This window comes from Cygnus olor, chromosome 25 (genome assembly GCF_009769625.2).
Source record: "Cygnus olor isolate bCygOlo1 chromosome 25, bCygOlo1.pri.v2, whole genome shotgun sequence".
Taxonomy (NCBI): Eukaryota; Metazoa; Chordata; class Aves; order Anseriformes; family Anatidae; genus Cygnus; species Cygnus olor.
In genome coordinates, this window is record NC_049193.1 from 4471640 (window position 1) to 4493272 (window position 21633).

The window sequence follows — 21633 nt, forward strand, 5'->3', positions numbered from 1 at the left end:
GGGCATAAGAAATAGTACAAAAGAAGGAGCCATGTGCTCTTGGTGTGGACTCAGACTCACCATCAACTGCCTGTGGACTGACAACACACCCATCAGCAGGGGTGCCCCAGATGCTAATTGCCAGGAAAGAAGATGGTATTTGAACCAGTGCCGATCCAGTGGAGCCTCATAAGGGCAGATTACAGGGAGACAATCACCTCCCTCGACCTGATGGCCACTCCTCTTTTAATGCAGCCCAGGATGCACTTGACCTTCTGGACTGCAAGCGTGCACTGACACCTCGTGTCGAGCTTTTCATCCAGCAGAACCTCCAAGTCCTTCTCGGCAGGGCTGCTCTCTGTGAGTTCTTCATCCAGTCTGTACTCACATCTGGGATTGCTCTGGCCCAGGTGCAGCACCTTGCACTCAGACTTGTTGAACCTCATTAGGTTTACGTGGGCCCATTTCTCAAGCTTGTCCAGGTCCCTTTGGGTGGCATCCCTTCTTTCTATTCTATCAACAACAGCATTTGCCTACAGGACAAGGTGTGTGGATTTTTCTTGAGAGCTGGCATGCACAGGCATATCTGTTCTTCTTCATAGCCTACTGCCAAAGTGAGTTTGCCTGTAATTTCCCCAGAGCTTAGCCTATTGCTCTGGACAGGTTCACTGCAGCTGCTTGCTGCCTCCTGGGTACTTGCAGTGCAATTAGCATGAGCCATAGCCTGAGGCTAGGGTGGCAGAGAAGATTTTTGAGCAGCAAGGGAGTCTCCCAACTCCTCCTGTACTATCTTCTATGGAATATCTCCTAGAGAAAGACCTTGGGCACACTGCAGGAGATTCAGCAATCCCATTGTCTGCAGAGACTGTACAGGCTTAGGGCTGTAGTAGCTTCCTTGGCCCTTGTCTGGAGCAAGTACTGCCAACTGGGATGCTGCTGGTGACAGGCCATGTAAACATAAGAAGCGTTGGACCTGTAAGTGCATCGCAGGGTCTCCGTGTACTGTGCTCAGCCCCGCAATGCAGACTTCATTGCTTGGATCTCACTGCCCTGAAACGCAACTGAAGTCACAGCACGGCTCTTCACACAACTGCTTTTCTTTTTCCAGCCCATGGAAATGGCCTAGGGATGGGTCACTGAGGGGAGTAACAATGGAAACCGGCAACATTTCTTCTAAAGCCCAAGTGAAGAAGGAGACCAAAGGCAGGCAGAGAGGGGCTGCAGGCAGGTAAAGCAGACAAGCTGGTTTAGTGACCAGAAATATGTTGAACATCCTCCCCAGACTACAATACTGCTTTGGGGACTTCAGAGAAAGGGGTGATTAAGAGAAAGGAACTCTTGCAGAAAGGACAGGGCCATCTGTGGTGTACAGTGAAGCACCTTTGCTCCCTGGGAGAAGCGTACAGTTGACACAGCCAAAACCAGCCCTGCAGCTCACACAGCTTTCGCCATGCCCTGGAAAGGGGTTTTTGTTAAAGCCCTGCAGTATTTCGTGTCCCTGTGCGAACAGCACAAAAATAGTGGGCTGAGTCGCCCACATGCAGGCGGTGGAGGGAAAGAGATGACTCGGCCCGTGAATTGTCCCGGGAGGCTGTGGCTCGACCTTTTACTGCAGCCCCGTATTGCTTTGTAGTACCAGATGGCTGGCTGATGTAAGACACCCACTCGAGACTGCCACCAGGTGCCTGACGGTTCCACAAGACATAATAATCTTCAAATTTGAATCCGGATCCCTGGCAGGAGAGCTTCACAGAGTCTCCAGGTGCTCGCAGACCTCCGCCAGACTCCACCAGCCTCCACTGTGCCCACACACCTGCAGGAGAGCACATGGAGTGGGGCAGTGTGTGCCCACGGACGGAGGAGGATGCTCTCTAGAAGCTCCAGCGACTCCAGCCCAGCACAGCCTCAGCTGTCAACCGCCTTGCTCCCCACAAAGCCCCTGGCCAGGGGCACTGCCCCGACTGCCCTCCTCGGGGCTCAGACGGGGCTGCTCCCAAAGCGTCCCCGACCCCGACAGCCTCCCTCTCCCGCACACACCGGACCCGGCCCCGGCCCCGCTGCCCTCCCCGCCCGCCGCTCACCGGCCGGCCCCAAGGCCAAGGCCAAGGCCAGCAGCCGCGGCCCCAGCCCGGCCGCCATCGGGCCCTGCCGCGCCCGGCGGGAGGCGGACACGAGCAGAGCGGGGCCGCGCTCGGGCCGCTCCTGCCCGCACCACAAGTCGGGCCCTCGCCGGGGCAGCGCCCACCGCTCCGCCCGCCCAGGCCCGGCCCAGCCCGCCCCCCGCGGGGCCGCGGCCCCTTCGGCGGAGGAGGAGGCGGCCGCGGGGCGGGGCGCGGGGCAGCTCGGGGGCAGCGGAGGAGCGCGGCGCCCCGGCAGCCGGAGGGAGGGAGGCTCCTGGCCCTGGCCTCACCGTCAGCTGGCCGCTGGACCAACAACCCACACATTAGAAGGGATGCCCCTGAGGCTAACTAGCAGAAAAGTCACAATTCAACCTGGTGCGTCTCAAACATTTTGAGCATGTTCCAGTGGATATTCATACTGGAGGGGTGACTCATGCACGTGTTATTTAGATTAAGGCCTTAAAGAATCAGTAAGTTGTAAATATCTCTCTAGAAGCAGTACAGATGTAAACAAACAAACAAACAAACAAAAACCTCTCTCTCCCTCTTTTTTTTTTTTTTTTTTTTTTTGTGTCTGGCATTCTTTCCTGCTTTCTATTCAACTGTTATATATTTATTTCCTCCCTGTCTGTAGTGGTTTAACCCCGCTGGCAGGTAAGCACCACCAGCCGTTCAATCACACTCCCCCCTCCCTCTCTGGAACAGGAGAGACAATTGAAAAAGAATTAAAATGAAAGCTTGTGGCTTGAGATAGACACAGTTTATTAGAATAGAAAAGGAAAGGGAATAATAGTACTACTACTACTACTACTACTACTAATGTGTACAAACAAGTGTTGCACAATGCAATTGCTCACCACACGCTGACCGATGCCCTGCCTATCCCTGAGCAGCCAGTGCACTCACCCCTGCCAGCCACCTCATATTAATTGTTCAGCAGGATGTCCTATGGTCTGGAATGCCCCTTTGGCCAGTCTGGGTCAGCTGTCCAGGTTCTGTCCCCTCCCAGCTCCTGCTGCACCCCAAGCCTGCCCACTGGCAGGAGAGTGTGAGAAGATGAAAAGTCCTTGGCTTAGTGTAAGCACTGCTCTGCAACAATTAAAACATAAGTCTGTTATCAACATTATTCTCACCTGAGTCCAAAACACAGCACCCCACCAGACACTTGGAGAAAAATTAACTCTATCCTAGCCAAAACCAAGGTACTGGCTCACTTGTAATGAGGGATTACTTGAGAAGTCCCACAATTTGAAAGGAACCCTGAACACCTCTCTACTGGTACATCACACAGGAATTTGGACCTGTGTGCATGCTGCTATCATGAGATGCTATAGTCATTGACAATCAGCCTGCATCCCCAGATGGTGACGTGCATGGAAATCACAGAACTGTAGAATCATTAAGGCTGGAAAAGACCCGTAAGATCATCAAGTCCAACCATCAACCTCACCTAACAAATCCTATCATGGATAGGATAAAAAATAACATACCACTTAGTGTCCATCCCGCCTCCCGCAGGACTGCGGCCTCTGGTGGAGGAGGAGGTGGGCACGGGGCAGAGAGCAGGGTGGGGAGGAGTGTGTCACCCCAGCAGCCAGAAGGCTTCTGCCCATGGCCTCCTCGCACTGCCCCAGTCTCACACAGCGTGGCAAAGACGTTCCTGCTGAGGGGATGGCAGACCTCATGAGGAGGGCTTTAAACTAGAAGGAAGGGGGGGAAGGAGAGAGGAACCAGAAGCCCTGTGAGGAAGTGACTGATGCAGCTGCTGAGCAAAGAGCATGGCGCGATGTGATAGGGAGGATTCACAAAATCATCAAAATGGGGCTTAAGCAGGACAATCACTTCCCTAGGCCTCATGGCCACACTGTTTCTGATGCAGATCAGGATGCCATTGGCCTTCTTGGCCACAGGGGCACACTGCTGGCTCATGTTCAGCTGGCTGTCAAACAAAACCCTCAGGTCCTTTTCTGCCAGGACACTTTCTATTCGCTATTCCCCAAGCCTGAATGGGATTGTTATGACCGTAAATCCCACGGAATCGGGTTGTTAGGACCCAAGAGCAGCACTCGGCACTTCCTTTCATGAGGAAGCCTGTGCATCTCTTCTTGCTGCACTCCAGCTTGAACTGGCCATTTGCCCCTGACACTGCTGTTGATCCCATGGGCCCCTACAGGCAATGTGGGAAAGGGCTGAGCTGAAGGCAATTCTCTGCCCTCTTCAGCAGCTCCATACAGTTCTGCTGCTCCTCCCTGCTCTCTGTGGGAGTGGCACACCTAGAGAAGGCAAGGGGCCCTGGGAGTAGGTTTGTGTTAGAGCTCAGCTGGATTTCCTGTCCCTGTGCGAACAGCACAGAAGTAGTGGGCAGAGTCCTGGGGTACCAGGGCACGCAGGGACAGAGAAGACTTGGACTGGGAATTGTCCCGGGAAGCTGTGGCTCGGCCCTCCACCGCTTTGCCGTACTGTATTGTGCTACCATCATAGTGGATGTAGGACACCCACTCGAGACTTCCACCGGGTGCCTGACGGTACCACAAGACAGAATAATCTGCAAATCTGAATCCGGATCCCTGGCAGGAGAGATGCACGGAATCTCCAGGTGCTCGCAGACCTCCACCAGACTCCACCAGACTCAATTCGGCACACACGCCTGCAGAAGGAGAGCACAGGGAGTGGGGCAGTGTGTGCCCACGGAAGGAGGAGGATGCTCTCCAGAAGCCCCAGCGACTCCAGCACAGCACAGCCTCAGCTGCCAACCACCTTGCTCCTCACAAATCCTATGGCCAGGGGCACTGCCCCGACTGCCCTCCTCGGGGCTCAGACGGGGCTGCTCCCAAAGCGTCCCCGACCCCGACAGCCTCCCTCTCCCGCACACACCGGACCCGGACCCGGCCCCGCTGCCCTCCCCGCCCGCCGCTCACCGGCCGGCCCCAAGGCCAAGGCCAAGGCCAGCAGCCGCGGCCCCAGCCCGGCCGCCATCGGGCCCTGCCGCGCCCGGCGGGAGGCGGACACGAGCAGAGCGGGGCCGCGCTCGGGCCGCTCCTGCCCGCACCACAAGTCGGGCCCTCGCCGGGGCAGCGCCCACCGCTCCGCCCGCCCAGGCCCGGCCCAGCCCGCCCCCCGCGGGGCCGCGGCCCCTTCGGCGGAGGAGGAGGCGGCCGCGGGGCGGGGCGCGGGGCAGCTCGGGGGCAGCGGAGGAGCGCGGCGCCCCGGCAGCCGGAGGGAGGGAGGCTCCTGGCCCTGGCCTCCCGGCGCTGCCCCGGCCTTGAGCCCCGCGCAGCCCGGCAGGAGGGACCCGGCAGTGCCGCGCCGGGGCCACACCGAAAAGGTGCTCGGCCGCTCGCTGCCTGCTGTGCCCACGAGAGCCGGCAGTGACAGCCTCACCTCTGCCATCCTGCAGCTGCAAACACCCGTGCTCAGGAGCTCTTGCTCCTGTTGCAGCCTGAGCACTGACCTTACTGTCAGAGAGGGAGAAAGAGGGAGACAACCTCACAAAGGTTGGACACAGAGGACACAAAGCTAAGCACAAGCTCATCATGAGCACCAGATTCTCATTTAATTGGCTTGAAAGGACTGAGCAGGGGGCATAAGAAATAGTACAAAAGAAGGAGCCATGTGCTCTTGGTGTGGACTCAGACTCACCATCAACTGCCTGTGGACTGACAACACACCCATCAGCAGGGGTGCCCCAGATGCTAATTGCCAGGAAAGAAGATGGTATTTGAACCAGTGCCGATCCAGTGGAGCCTCATAAGGGCAGATTACAGGGAGACAATCACCTCCCTCGACCTGATGGCCACTCCTCTTTTAATGCAGCCCAGGATGCACTTGACCTTCTGGACTGCAAGCGTGCACTGACACCTCGTGTCGAGCTTTTCATCCAGCAGAACCTCCAAGTCCTTCTCGGCAGGGCTGCTCTCTGTGAGTTCTTCATCCAGTCTGTACTCACATCTGGGATTGCTCTGGCCCAGGTGCAGCACCTTGCACTCAGACTTGTTGAACCTCATTAGGTTTACGTGGGCCCATTTCTCAAGCTTGTCCAGGTCCCTTTGGGTGGCATCCCTTCTTTCTATTCTATCAACAACAGCATTTGCCTACAGGACAAGGTGTGTGGATTTTTCTTGAGAGCTGGCATGCACAGGCATATCTGTTCTTCTTCATAGCCTACTGCCAAAGTGAGTTTGCCTGTAATTTCCCCAGAGCTTAGCCTATTGCTCTGGACAGGTTCACTGCAGCTGCTTGCTGCCTCCTGGGTACTTGCAGTGCAATTAGCATGAGCCATAGCCTGAGGCTAGGGTGGCAGAGAAGATTTTTGAGCAACAAGGGAGTCTCCCAACTCCTCCTGTACTATCTTCTATGGAATATCTCCTAGAGAAAGACCTTGGGCACACTGCAGGAGATTCAGCAATCCCATTGTCTGCAGAGACTGTACAGGCTTAGGGCTGTAGTAGCTTCCTTGGCCCTTGTCTGGAGCAAGTACTGCCAACTGGGATGCTGCTGGTGACAGGCCATGTAAACATAAGAAGCGTTGGACCTGTAAGTGCATCGCAGGGTCTCCGTGTACTGTGCTCAGCCCCGCAATGCAGACTTCATTGCTTGGATCTCACTGCCCTGAAACGCAACTGAAGTCACAGCACGGCTCTTCACACAACTGCTTTTCTTTTTCCAGCCCATGGAAATGGCCTAGGGATGGGTCACTGAGGGGAGTAACAATGGAAACCGGCAACATTTCTTCTAAAGCCCAAGTGAAGAAGGAGACCAAAGGCAGGCAGAGAGGGGCTGCAGGCAGGTAAAGCAGACAAGCTGGTTTAGTGACCAGAAATATGTTGAACATCCTCCCCAGACTACAATACTGCTTTGGGGACTTCAGAGAAAGGGGTGATTAAGAGAAAGGAACTCTTGCAGAAAGGACAGGGCCATCTGTGGTGTACAGTGATGCACCTTTGCTCCCTGGGAGAAGCGTACAGTTGACACAGCCAAAACCAGCCCTGCAGCTCACACAGCTTTCGCCATGCCCTGGAAAGGGGTTTTTGTTAAAGCCCTGCAGTATTTCGTGTCCCTGTGCGAACAGCACAAAAATAGTGGGCTGAGTCGCCCACATGCAGGCGGTGGAGGGAAAGAGATGACTCGGCCCGTGAATTGTCCCGGGAGGCTGTGGCTCGACCTTTTACTGCAGCCCCGTATTGCTTTGTAGTACCAGATGGCTGGCTGATGTAAGACACCCACTCGAGACTGCCACCAGGTGCCTGACGGTACCACAAGACATAATAATCTTCAAATTTGAATCCGGATCCCTGGCAGGAGAGCTTCACGGAGTCTCCAGGTGCTCGCAGACCTCCGCCAGACTCCACCAGCCTCCACTGTGCCCACACACCTGCAGGAGAGCACATGGAGTGGGGCAGTGTGTGCCCACGGACGGAGGAGGATGCTCTCTAGAAGCTCCAGCGACTCCAGCCCAGCACAGCCTCAGCTGTCAACCGCCTTGCTCCCCACAAAGCCCCTGGCCAGGGGCACTGCCCCGACTGCCCTCCTCGGGGCTCAGACGGGGCTGCTCCCAAAGCGTCCCCGACCCCGACAGCCTCCCTCTCCCGCACACACCGGACCCGGCCCCGGCCCCGCTGCCCTCCCCGCCCGCCGCTCACCGGCCGGCCCCAAGGCCAAGGCCAAGGCCAGCAGCCGCGGCCCCAGCCCGGCCGCCATCGGGCCCTGCCGCGCCCGGCGGGAGGCGGACACGAGCAGAGCGGGGCCGCGCTCGGGCCGCTCCTGCCCGCACCACAAGTCGGGCCCTCGCCGGGGCAGCGCCCACCGCTCCGCCCGCCCAGGCCCGGCCCAGCCCGCCCCCCGCGGGGCCGCGGCCCCTTCGGCGGAGGAGGAGGCGGCCGCGGGGCGGGGCGCGGGGCAGCTCGGGGGCAGCGGAGGAGCGCGGCGCCCCGGCAGCCGGAGGGAGGGAGGCTCCTGGCCCTGGCCTCACCGTCAGCTGGCCGCTGGACCAACAACCCACACATCAGAAGGGATGCCCCTGAGGCTAACTAGCAGAAAAGTCACAACTCAACCTGGTGCATCTTGAGCATTTTGAGCATGTTCCAGTGGATATTCATACTGGAGGGGTGACTCATGCACGTGTTATTTAGATTAAGGCCTTAAAGAATCAGTAAGTTGTAAATATCTCTCTAGAAGCAGTACAGATGTAAACAAACAAACAAACAAACAAACAAAAACCTCTCTCTCCCTCTTTTTTTTTTTTTTTTTTTTGTTTCTGGCATTCTTTCCTGCTTTCTATTCAACTGTTATATATTTATTTCCTCCCTGTCTGTAGTGGTTTAACCCCGCTGGCAGGTAAGCACCACCAGCCGTTCAATCACACTCCCCCCTCCCTCTCTGGAACAGGAGAGACAATTGAAAAAGAATTAAAATGAAAGCTTGTGGCTTGAGATAGACACAGTTTATTAGAATAGAAAAGGAAAGGGAATAATAGTAATACTACTACTACTACTACTACTACTAATGTGTACAAACAAGTGTTGCACAATGCAATTGCTCACCACACGCTGACCGATGCCCTGCCTATCCCTGAGCAGCCAGTGCACCCACCCCTGCCAGCCACCCCATATTAATTGTTCAGCAGGATGTCCTATGGTATGGAATGCCCCTTTGGCCAGTCTGGGTCAGCTGTCCAGGTTCTGTCCCCTCCCAGCTCCTGCTGCACCCCAAGCCTGCCCACTGGCAGGAGAGTGTGAGAAGATGAAAAGTCCTTGGCTTAGTGTAAGCACTGCTCTGCAACAATTAAAACATAAGTCTGTTATCAACATTATTCTCACCTGAGTCCAAAACACAGCACCCTACCAGACACTTGGAGAAAAATTAACTCTATCCTAGCCAAAACCAAGGTACTGGCTCACTTGTAATGAGGGATTACTTGAGAAGTCCCACAATTTGAAAGGAACCCTGAACACCTCTCTACTGGTACATCACACAGGAATTTGGACCTGTGTGCATGCTGCTATCATGAGATGCTACAGTCATTGACAATCAGCCTGCATCCCCAGATGGTGACGTGCATGGAAATCACAGAACTGTAGAATCATTAAGGCTGGAAAAGACCCGTAAGATCATCAAGTCCAACCATCAACCTCACCTAACAAATCCTGTCATGGATAGGATAAAAAATAACATACCACTTAGTGTCCATCCCACCTCCCGCAGGACTGCGGCCTCTGGTGGAGGAGGAAGTGGGCACGGGGCAGAGAGCAGGGTGGGGAGGAGTGTGTCACCCCAGCAGCCAGAAGGCTTCTGCCCATGGCCTCCTCGCACTGCCCCAGTCTCACACAGCGCGGCAAAGACGTTCCTGCTGAGGGGATGGCAGACCTCATGAGGAGGGCTTTAAACTAGAAGGAAGGAGGGGAAGGAGAGAGGAACCAGAAGCCCTGTGAGGAAGTGACTGATGCAGCTGCTGAGCAAAGAGCATGGCGCGATGTGATAGGGAGGATTCACAAAATCATCAAAATGGGGCTTAAGCAGGACAATCACTTCCCTAGGCCTCATGGCCACACTGTTTCTGATGCAGATCAGGATGCCATTGGCCTTCTTGGCCACAGGGGCACACTGCTGGCTCATGTTCAGCTGGCTGTCAAACAAAAACCTCAGGTCCTTTTCTGCCAGGACACTTTCCATCCACTCTTCCACAATTCTGAATGGGATTGTTGTGTCCATCAGTCCCAAAGAATGGGGTTGTTAGGACCCAAGAGCAGCACTCAGCACTTCCTTTCATGAGGAAGCCTGTGCATCTCTTCTTGCTGCACTCCAGCTGACCTGGCCATTTGCCCCTGACACTGCTGTTGATCCCATGGGCCCCTGCAGGCAATGTGGGAAAGGGCTGAGCTGAAGGCAATTCTCTGCCCTCTTCAGGAGCTCAGTGTGGTTCTGCTGCTCCTCCCTGTTCTCTATCTCAGTGACACACCTAGAGAAGGCAAGGGGCCCTGGGATCAGGTTTGTGTTAAAGCTCAGCTGGATTTCCTGCCCCTGTGCGAACTGCACAGAAGTAGTGGGCTGAGTCCTGGGGTACCAGGGCACGCAGGGACAGAGAAGACTTGGACTGGGAATTGTCCCTGGAAGCTTCGGCTCGGCCCTCAACCGCTTTGCCATAGTATTTAGTACGACTAATTCTGTCAATGTAGGACACCCACTCAAGACTTCCACCAGGTGCCTGACGGTACCACAAGACATAATAATCTTCGAAGCTGAGTCCGGATCCCTGGCAGGAGAGGTGCACGGAGTCTCCAGGTGCTCGCAGACCTCCGCCAGACTCCACCAGCATCAATTCAGCACACACGCCTGCAGAAGGAGAGCACAGGGAGTGGGGCAGTGTGTACTGACAGAAGAAGGATGTTCTCCAGAAGCCCCGGTGACCCCAGCCCAGCACACCCAGAAACGCCAACCCCCTTGCACCCCACAAAGCCCCTGGTCAGGGGCACTGCCCTGACTACCCTCGGGGTCAGCCGGGGCTGCTCCCAAAGCGTCCCCTACCCCGACAGCCTCCCCCTCCCGCACACACCGGACCCTCCCCGACAACGACGGCGAGCGCTAGGCTCCAGTGCGCCAGGCGGGGCAGCACCAGGAGACGCTCCAGGTCGCTCAGGACCGCCCGCCGCAAGGGTCGGCCCCATCCGCGGCCCCGGCCCCGCTGCCCTCCCCGCCCGCCGCTCACCGGCCGGCCCCAAGGCCAAGGCCAAGGCCAGCAGCCGCGGCCCCAGCCCGGCCGCCATCGGGCCCTGCCGCGCCCGGCGGGAGGCGGACACGAGCAGAGCGGGGCCGCGCTCGGGCCGCTCCTGCCCGCACCACAAGTCGGGCCCTCGCCGGGGCAGCGCCCACCGCTCCGCCCGCCCAGGCCCGGCCCAGCCCGCCCCCCGCGGGGCCGCGGCCCCTTCGGCGGAGGAGGAGGCGGCCGCGGGGCGGGGCGCGGGGCAGCTCGGGGGCAGCGGAGGAGCGCGGCGCCCCGGCAGCCGGAGGGAGGGAGGCTCCTGGCCCTGGCCTCCCGGCGCTGCCCCGGCCTTGAGCCCCGCGCAGCCCGGCAGGAGGGACCCGGCAGTGCCGCGCCGGGGCCACACCGAAAAGGTGCTCGGCCGCTCGCTGCCTGCTGTGCCCACGAGAGCCGGCAGTGACAGCCTCACCTCTGCCATCCTGCAGCTGCAAACACCCGTGCTCAGGAGCTCTTGCTCCCGTTGCAGCGTGAGCACTGACCTTACTGTCAGGGAAGGGAAAAGAAGGAGACAGCCAGGGCATGAAGCAGAGCAAAGCGTTTGTGGCCGATAGGTGGACCTCCAATGGAGGGCTGTCGAGCAGGAACTACCGTGGAGGGAGACACGAGCCAGCAGCCCTGGGAGGGAGGGAGTGACTGACACAGGTGCTGAGCAAAGGGCATGGGGTGATGTGACAGGGCGGCTTCACAACATCAACAACAGGGGGCTTAAGCAGATCCACTTTCAGCACTTGCATGTAGCCCAGAAGTGCCCACAAGGCACCATCATGGAGAAATCCCAGAGAAACTTTCTAAAAAGCCAAAATGCTGGGGTGCCTTCCCAAAGTGCTTGTAGACTAATGCAGCTGTATGGGGAATAACCCAGATGTGTTAAGAGATGTGCATTGCTGCGCTCAGGCTGTACATGAGAGAGGGAGTGAAGGCTCCATGTCTGTCCTACCAACAGATGTGTAAGGACCTGGAAGTCACTTTCGAACTTTTCCAGGCCTCAGAGATGTTTCTCAGAAGCTCCATCTGCCTCTCAGGCCTGAGGCTGTTATTACCCCCATGCTAGAAAAGCCGTAATGACAGTGTAAGAACAGGGCCTGCTGACAGGACATCTCTCCTCATATTTGATTCTGGTCAGCGCACTTCAACACTTCAAAGAGCTATAAGGCTTCACACTGTGCTTCTCTCTTCTCCCACCAGTGTCTTCATGGCATGGGAGCTCGTGGGCAGACCCAACCCAACCCAACCATGGGTTCAGTGCCTTCCATGAAGATGGGCAGAGGACCAGTCCTGACAACGAGTGTTTGAGAGGAGGTAGAAATGACATTCCTGTCTCTCCACAACACCTTACCCCCCCCACCCCCCAAAGACCATGAGCTTTTCCCATTGGAGGCAGGTAGCTCCCAAATGGTGGGGAAAATTCCCTCTGTCCCTGCCAAGCAGAGAGCATGAGATCCACACTTCTGTCCGTAGCATAGGCCCACACTCCCACAGGAAACAAAAGTACGTCTTAGGCTGCTCTGTCCACATGCTGCCATCCTGCTTCATGTCCTTATCCTTGTCCTTACAGGATGTTCATACTGCAGTGCCCATGCGACTGGGGCCGTCTCTCTTGGGACTGCCAGATGGAGCAGCCATAATAGCGACCTGTGGAAAAATACAGGCACAAAGGATGTCTGCTACCATGCAGGTGCTAGCCTAGGAACCCAGAGGACCATCCTTGATGAGTGCACCTGGGATTGCATCCTTGACAAGCGCAGCTGGGAGACCGAGATACCCTTGACAAGCACAGAACAAAACCAACTGTGACAACTAACCATCTGGCAAAGTAAAAATCAGTCTGGGTAAGTAAATATCAGTCTGAGAAAGCAGAAATTATCATTGGCTACTGGCTGCTCCAGTGGGAAAGCAGAAGTCAGCAACGGCCATTGGTTGCTCTGAGAAGTGGTGTCTTATGCCCCCTTATGTCTCTAATGATATAAAAATAAGTCACAGTCTACCCGAAACTGGAGCTTCTTCCACGAGCTCCCCTCCAAGAAGTACCAGATGGACTGGACCCTAGCTGGGCATGCCTGGTAGCCTCCAGACTCCAGACCATGGATCATCCATGAAGAGAGACTTTCCCACCTCAATTAGCCCCAATCCTGGCAGCAGTATGGTGAGTATTGTATCAGAAACACTCCAAATATATGTAATAGACATGCATTTAAGTAAGTAATCATAGAACCATTAAGGTTGGAAAAGATTTCCAAGATCATCTGGTCCAACCAGCCCCCTACCACCATCAGCCACTAAACCATGTCCATAAGCACCACGTCCAACATTTCCTAAAACACCCCCTGGGACGGTGACACCACCACCTCCCTGGGCAACCCGTTCCAATGCCTGACTACTCTTTCTGAGAAGAAATTTCTCTTAATTTCTAACCTAAACCTCCCCTGGCACAACTTGAGGCCATTCCCTCTTGTCCTATCGCTAGTTACTTGTGAGAAGAGGCCAACCCCCAGCTCCCCACAATTTCCTTTCATGAGTTGTAGAGAGCAAGAAGGTCTCCCCTGAGCCTCCTCTTCTCCAGACTAAATAACCTCAGTTCCCTCAGCTGCTCCTTATAAGAGTTGTGTTCCAGGCCCTTCACCAGCTTCGTAGCCCTTCTCTGGACATGCTCCAGGGCCTCTTTCTTGTAGTGAGTGGCCCAAAACTGAACACAATACTCACAGTGTGGCCTCACCAGAGCAGAGTACAGGGGGATGATCACCTCCCTGGTCCTGCTGGCTACACTATTCTGGATACAAGCCAGGATGCTTTTGGCCTTCTTAGCCACCTGGACACACTGCCAGCTCATGTTCAGGTGAGCATCAACCAACACCCCAAGATCCATAAGATCATAAGTATACACCTGCTTTACAGTAGGAATTTGTGATTACTTGCAAATAATCATCTTAAAAAACCAACAATCTGTGACCTTGCGCATTATAGAATCTGTCTATCCCACTGTTGTGATCTTCAGACACACACAAGCTTACAGGTTGTGATGTTATCCTGAGCTCTGACAGTTGTGAACATGGCAGGGGGGAGGATATGGGCAGGAATTGGAAGAATCCCATAAACACTACAAAAGCCAGAGCAGGCTTGCAGCAACAACTTTTCTGAATTTTGTGCAGCAACCCATTGTGGGGGTTGAAAGAAAGAGGGATTGATGAGAGACAATGTGAAGAGGTGATGCCTGTCCTTGGGTCTGTTTGATGAGGAAAGAAGTGAGGTGTGAAAGGACTTCTGTGCATCTTGGACAGCAGAAAGTCTGGGGTGTTAAGAGAAGGTTGGGCTCTCTGACAGTGCTCCCAAGGTGCCTGGCAAGCTCATTTCCTTCAGTTAACACAGCCTGGGCTGGGACCTGAACAAGATGTTTGTGTTAATGATCTACTGGATTTCCTGTCCCCGTGGGAACAGCACAAAAGTAGCAGGCTGAGTCCCGGGGGCGCAGGGCATGCAGGTATAGAGATGCTTTTGCTTGGGAGTTGTCCCGGGAGACATTGGCTCGGCCCTCCACATCTGGGCCAAATCTAATATATGAGGAGCTAGTGCTGATGTAGGACAGCCACTCAAGACTGCCAGCGGGTGCCAGACGGTACCACCGTACAGCAAATGAACCGAAGTTGAATCCAGATCCCTGGCAGGAGAGGTGCACAGAGTCCCCAGGTGCTTGCAGACCTCCACCAGACTCCACCAGACTCATTTCAGCCCAAACGCCTGCAGGAGAGCAGAGGGAGTGGGGATGCATGTGCCCACGGAGGGAGGATACTCTCCAGAAGACCCAGCAACCCCAGCACAGCAAAGCCAGAAACGCCAACCCCCTTGCACCCCACAAAGCCCCTGGCCAGGGGCACTGCCCGACTGCCCTCCTCGGGGCTCAGGCGGGGCTGCTCCCAAAGCGTCCCCGACCCCGACAGCCTCCCTCTCCCGCACACACCGGACCCGGCCCCGGCCCCGCTGCCCTCCCCGCCCGCCGCTCACCGGCCGGCCCCAAGGCCAAGGCCAAGGCCAGCAGCCGCGGCCCCAGCCCGGCCGCCATCGGGCCCTGCCGCGCCCGGCGGGAGGCGGACACGAGCAGAGCGGGGCCGCGCTCGGGCCGCTCCTGCCCGCACCACAAGTCGGGCCCTCGCCGGGGCAGCGCCCACCGCTCCGCCCGCCCAGGCCCGGCCCAGCCCGCCCCCCGCGGGGCCGCGGCCCCTTCGGCGGAGGAGGAGGCGGCCGCGGGGCGGGGCGTGGGCAGCCCTGTGAGGGAGTGACTGACACAGGTTCTGAGCAAAGAGTAGTAATTTAAGAGTGAGCAAGTATCAGTAGAAATCAGCACTGGCCACTGTCTGCAACGGCCATTGGTTGCTCTATCTAGGAAGGGGTGTCTTATGCCCCCTTATGTTGTGAACATGGTAGGGGAAAGAGAGGGGAGCACCAAATCACCCCTTTATGGTCTGACAGCCACATGTACATACACCCTTCCAGGGTAGTTGGCATGTGGCTGTTCTTATCCATGGGGGTTGCCACAAGGGTGAAGATAAAAGAGAGTTTTGCTTGGTTTATAATTATAAATCATGGTGCCACAGGGGGCTTGGACCTGGTTTGTTGTGTGTCAACATGGGAAGTCACATTCTCCCAGTGCCACAATATGGTCTGCCTCATGCTTGAGCTCCAGGCTAAGTCCTACCCCTCATGGAGTGCCTGCGGGGAGTAGAAGGGCCCCAGCCCAGGCCCATACTACCTCATGGGAGGAAAGGGGAAAAGGGGGAGGGGGTGGGCACAGGGGACACCCTCTTCCCTGATGTCATGATCTAAAGGGTTACTTGAGCTGCGAGTGTATAGAAATAGGTCAATACAGAAAATCAATCTCAGAAAATATTGACACCCAGAAACTTGCCCAGGAGTGGGGCTAAATAAATAACAATCTCACTTTGAAGGTCCGTGTCATGGAGTTTGGAGTCAGTCAAGTATCCCCAGTGAGGGTTTGATTTCTTTAGGAAATCTTGTAGGAGAAAGAAAAGTTTGTGCAGCATGGGAAGTTGTTAGACAGAGAAGCTCCATTTTATATAGAAAATGAGTCATCCTTACATCACAGAGATATAAAAGAGTGTAGGACACCACCTCTTAGAGCAGCCAATAGGTGCTTCTAATTTCTATTTTTCCTCTGAGACAACCAACAGATGATGATTACTTTCTCAGAAGATGACAAATTACTTTCTCAGACTTTTTTATTTCCTTTCAGGTGAAATACACAATAGCAGTTGCCAGTTCCTAACATCTCAGGATGTCTTCTCCTTTTTCCAGACAATTTTCATTTTTTCAGATGATAAGCTGTTTTTACAGTTCCTTGGTTTTGCCCTTATTGATGGTATCTTCAGGATGTCTCTAGTTTACAGGTATGCAGCTGCACTACAAAGAGGCCAGCTGTGCTTCTCAAGGATGCTGCTGGTTCACCGACCTGGCAGTTCTCAGGCTGACGTGCATTTTCTTCTGTCAGTATTTTAGCAAACATTTTCTGACAGTATTTTTCCCATCAGGGATAGGTCACTTTTATGGCTGCTCCAATCACATGAAAGAAGCTGGGAGCGTTTTCTTCCCAAGCACAGCAGGAGAGATGGGGCAAGAGCAGCTTCTTGTTGCCATGGGTAATGCTGAGTCCTGCCTGAGTTCAGGGCTGGCCAAACCAAATTGCCTTTGGGCCCCCAGTGCTACCAGACACCAAGCAGAACCTACCCATCTTCATGTTCATTTTCATCTTTATCTCCATCTCCATGTTCGTCTTCATCTCATCTATTGCTGTCTCCTGGATCTCAGGAGTGGGGACACCTTTTATTAACATATAGATCCTCTCGTTTTGTATGCACACACCAAAAACAAACAAACAAACAAAACCAATTGTTTCTATTGTTTGATTGAGCATTTCTTAGTTTTACTGTGCTTTCCTAAGATTTTCTCTGTTTTTTTTACTTTACAAAAAGCTGACTTTATGCTGACTGGGTGGTGAGAGGATCATCATTTGATCATCTGTAGAACAGAGAAGGATACTCAGCTCAGTGATTAGGCATTAGGATGTTTGCCTGCTCTTTGGCAGCTCTGCAAAGAGGTGGAGAATGAGGGTCTGTGGACCATTAGATAGCTGTGGCAAAAGCTGGGAACAAAGCAGAGCCACAGAGACTCTGGTTCTGACCAAAGCTGGATCAGGACCTCTGCCAGAATACTGTCATACTTGTTTGACTGTATGCTGGGGTGTGAACAGGTGATGTTGATGTGTGAGGTGATGTGCTAGTAGTCTCTGTTGATGGCTCCTGCTACACTTGGGCTCTGCCTGCAGCCACTGCTGAGAAAGGAGGAGGACAAGCCAAAGATCACTAGTGATCTTTGAGCTCTGATGACTCTTTTCCCAGAAAAAAAAAAATTGAGGAACATTGTTGGTGAGACAGAGCCAGGCCAGAATGTATGGAGGAATGTACCCTGCTGCACATGGGCTCTGCCTTCAGCCTCAGCTGAAAAGAAAAGAAGAATAAAACTCAGAAAACTACTTGGTCACTCAGCAGGAAAGGGGAGAAGAAGACAGTTCGCAGATGAACATTTTTTTGTGAAGAATATATGGACCATTGCCCTGGAGTGACTAACCAAAGTCATATGCCTGGTAATTCCAATGAACACTGGTGTCTTAATTGCCCTATTCATAATTACTTTGAATGCACAAGGAGTCTGTTAGTGGTAATATAAACCTGCGGTGAAGATCTTGATGAGTGTCATTGGCATGGAAAAAAAAAACAACAGTGGGTAGGATGTGTTTGAACAAGGGAGCTGAGCTTGGACGAGACACCCATTAAGCTCAGCATCCCTCTGGTGCACAGGGAGATCATTTTACTCTTGTCACCCTGTGATCCCTATGCTGTGAAATCCCTCACAGGAAGGAGCGACAGCTGCCTCTTTGTCTTCAGGAGAACCAACCTGACATGGGCTGGATGGGAATCTGTCTCCTCTGCGATGCATTTCTGAGACAATGCTGGCAGGCCTTTATAGACAGGTGTCAGAAGATGTGCCTGGCTCCGGCATTGACTCCCAGGAGGACCTGGCAGTGTCCAGGGGTGGAAATCCCTCACTGACAGGCACTATCAGGAGCATTGCAGCAGTCTGCTTCTCCTATACATCCCAAGGCACAAGACAGAGGAGACATGCTTGGGGACTGGAAGAGATCTCTGACAGTCTTAAAAGGTCCATGAGGTTTCCACTGTGTCCTCCCTTCAGGCACATCTGTCAGCCATGGCAGAGTTAACATTGAACATACCATTAATATGATATGGTTGAATGTTCACAGAAGGCAAAAGAACTCAACATCCTCATCAAGAGGAGCACAGAGGCTGAGAGGAAGAGGCACAGGACTTCGGAGACACCCTGTAGCAGTGGTGTCCAGAAAGGCCAGGGAAGGAGAGGGGTACCCACAGAGTGAAACGAGATTTCCCAAAGCTAAATGTGAAGAAAGGACAAAGGCAGATCAAAGTGGCCATGAAGCAGCTGAGATTGGGTCTTAAGGAAGGAGAGCAGTTTGGTGGAGATGGTGTTAATGCGTTGTTTGTATTCACAGAAGAGCTTTGCAAAACCGGCTTCCAGTATGGAAGAGGAGCCCTCAGGGATTGTGAGGCAAAGAAGCAAAACATTCCAGTCAGTGGCTCCTCGAGGTCTATTTGGTCATCTGTTGACAGGAACCTGACACAGCCTGGAAGGCTTGGCACGGACAGTGGCAGTCTGCAGGACCTGCGGGGTTGTTCCTTCAGTCTGCAGGGCTGTTCCTTCAGGTGTCCCTGAGAGCCGGAGCCTTCAGGTGTCCCAAGAGGTCTTTGGAGCCAGACACAGTGCAGCAGCCAGGTGCAGGCAGGGCAGGCAAGGAACAGGGGAGGTGGTAGAGGAGATGCAGGCATTGAGGAAAGAGACTCGCAAGCATATGGCTGAGGCACATGGGTCAGCAAGGCTGGCTGTCAGGGTGAGGACTTCCTCCATTAATGTGAGAACAGAGGGGAGAAAGGAAAGAAGGAAGGAAGGAAAGGGAAAACAGCTCTGCAGTGTTTGGGAGTGTCCTGAAAATGAAATCTGACCCAGTGTATAATTTCCAGCCTCTGTTGATTTGCAGATTTCTGCAAGGTGGTAACAGGAGAGAAACCAAGACAATAAGGGAGAAAACAAGAAAAGCCAAAGCTCATCTTGAGTTGACACTGGTCATTGTGGTGTCAGACAACAAAAAGGCTTTTTTAAAATATGTCAACAGCAAGGAAGGTCAAAATAAAACATTGAATGGATACTTGAAGATTGTCACCTTACAAGTAAGGATGAGGAAAAGGTGGAGACATTTAATACCTTTTCTTTGTTTGCCTCAGTTTTTAATATTAATGGTAGAGCTTGGGCAGTCCTCTGAGTTGGAGGATGATGACTGGGGGAGCAGTGACTTTCCATTTGTGGTCACTGAAATTATAAGGGACCAGTTGTATCAGTTGAACGTTCATTATTCCAGGGGGCCTGATGGGATTCACCCCAGAGTACTGAAGGAGTTAGCAGTTAACTATAGTTGGAACCCTCTCAACAGTTTAGCAAAGGTTTTGGGAATCTGGGGAGGTCCCTTATAACTGGAAGCTAGCCAAAGTTATACCAATCTATGAGAAGTGCAGGAGAGAAGACCCAGAAAACTACAGATCTACTAGTCTAACCTCACTACCTGGAAAAATTACTGAGAAGATTATCCCAAGGGCTATGGAAAGACATTTCAAGAACAAAGCTATTATCAGACATAGTCAACAAGGGTTCATGAAGGCAAAGTCATGCCTTAGTAATCTGATATCCTTCTACAATAAGACCATCCACTTAGTGAATGAAGGGAAGGCAATGGGAGTTATATTTTCATATTTCAGTAAGGCTTTTGATACCATCCCTCACAATATCCTTCTGGATAGATTGTCCAGCTGTGAAATGAACAGGTTCATGCAATGCTGTGTTAAGAACTGGCTCAATGGTAGGGCTGAAAGGGTCATAGTGAATGGGGCTAGATCTGGCTGGTAGCCAGTCACTAGCAGTGTTACAAACACAGAATCATAGAATGACTGGGGTTGGAAGAGACCTTAAATATCATCTAGCACCAACCTCCACTAGACCAGTTTGCTCAAAGCCCCATCCAGCCTGGCTTTAAACACTTCCAGGGATGGGGCATCCACAGCTTCTCTGGGTAACTTGTTCCAGTGTCTCAGCACCCTCAGATTACAAAATTTCTTCCTAATGTCTAATCAAAATCTACCCTCTTTCAGTGTCCTATCACTACACTCCCTGACAAAGGGTCCTTCCCCAGCTTTCCTGTAGGCACCCTTTAGGTACTGGAAGGCTGCTAGAAGGTCTACCCTAAGCCTTCTCTTTTCCAGGCTGAACAACCCCAACTCCCTCAGCCTGTCTTCGTAGGAGAGGTGCTCCAGCCCTCTGATCATCTTTGTGGCCCTCATCTGGACTCACTGTAATAGGTCCATAGCCTTCTTGTGCTGGGGACCCCAGAGCTGACACGGTGCTCCAGGTGGGATCTCATGAGAGCAGAGTAGAAGGGGAGAATCACCTCCATCTACCTGCTGGCCACGCTTCTTTTGATGCAGCCCAGGATACAGTTGGCTTTCTGGGCTGGAAGCACACATTGCTGGCTCATGTTGAGCTTCTTGTCAACCAACACACCCTCAGGTACTTCTCCACAGGGCCGCTCTCAATCCATTCTCCACTCAGCCCATGTTTGTGTTTGGGATTGCCCTGGCCCATGTGCAGGACCCTGCACTTGGCCTAGTTGAACTTCATGACGTTCACAGGAGCCTAACTATCAAGCCTGTCCAGGTCCCTCTGGATGGCATCCCTTCCCTCCAGTATGTTGACCACACCACACAGCTTGGAGCCATCAGCAAACTTGCTGAGGGTACACTTGATCTCATTGTCCACGTCACCGACAAAGATGTTAAACAGCCCCAATCCCAATACTGACCCCTGAGGAACACCACTCATTACTGATCTCCCCCTGGACACTGAGACATGAACCGCAACTCTTTGAGTGTGACCATTCAGCCAATTCCTTACCCACCGAGTGGTCCATCTGTCAAATCCATGTCTCCCCAGTTTGGAGACAAGGATGTCATGTGGGACAGTGTCAAATGCTTTGCACAAGTCCAGGTATATGATGTCAATTGCTTTTTGCCTATTCACCAATGCTGTAACCCTATTGTAGAAGGCCACCAGATTTCTCAGGCACGATATGCCCTTAGTAAAGCCATGTTGGCTGTCACCAATCACCTCCTTATTTTCCATGTGCCTTAGCACAGTTTCCAGGAGGACGTGCTCATGATTTTGCTGGGCACAGAGGTGAGGCTGACTGGCCTGTAGTTCCCCAGGTCTTCCTTTTTTCCCTTTTTAAAAATGGGGAAAATGGGGATTATGTTTCGCCTTTTTCAGTCAGTGGGAACTTCATTGGAAGTCTGGCCCCTAGTCTTCCTTTTATCACAGATGTAGTCACAGAAACCTTTCTTCGTGTCCTCGATGTCCCTGGCCAATTTTAATTCTAATAGGACTTCAGTTTTCCTAGCCTGGCTGCTCAGATAATTTCTGTGTATTCCTCCCAGGTTACCTGTCGTTGCTTCAACGCTCTGTAGGCCTCCTTTTTTTTCTGTTTGAGTTTGGCCAGGAGCTCCTGCTTCATCCATGCTGGCCTCCTGGCATTTTTGCCTGACATCATCTTTGTTGGGATGCATCGCTCTTGAACTG

The 21633-nt window shown here is 53.6% G+C and overlaps 5 gene segments (V, D, J or C); all 5 read right to left on the minus strand.

The window, feature by feature from the left end:
• Positions 1–751: 751 nt before the first annotated feature.
• Positions 752–2221, minus strand: LOC121059524. The segment is given in 2 exon segments: positions 752–1792; positions 2061–2221. Coding segments are annotated over 2 exon segments (399 nt in total).
• A 2002-nt stretch (positions 2222–4223) lies between these two features.
• Positions 4224–5177, minus strand: LOC121059525. The segment is given in 2 exon segments: positions 4224–4746; positions 5018–5177. Coding segments are annotated over 2 exon segments (396 nt in total).
• Positions 5178–6139: 962 nt separating this feature from the next.
• Positions 6140–7899, minus strand: LOC121059523. The segment is given in 2 exon segments: positions 6140–7470; positions 7739–7899. Coding segments are annotated over 2 exon segments (399 nt in total).
• A 2139-nt stretch (positions 7900–10038) lies between these two features.
• LOC121059529 lies at positions 10039–10961 on the minus strand. The segment is given in 2 exon segments: positions 10039–10427; positions 10801–10961. Coding segments are annotated over 2 exon segments (396 nt in total).
• A 3287-nt stretch (positions 10962–14248) lies between these two features.
• Positions 14249–15011, minus strand: LOC121059455. The segment is given in 2 exon segments: positions 14249–14586; positions 14851–15011. Coding segments are annotated over 2 exon segments (396 nt in total).
• Between the last annotated feature and the right edge of the window lie 6622 nt (positions 15012–21633).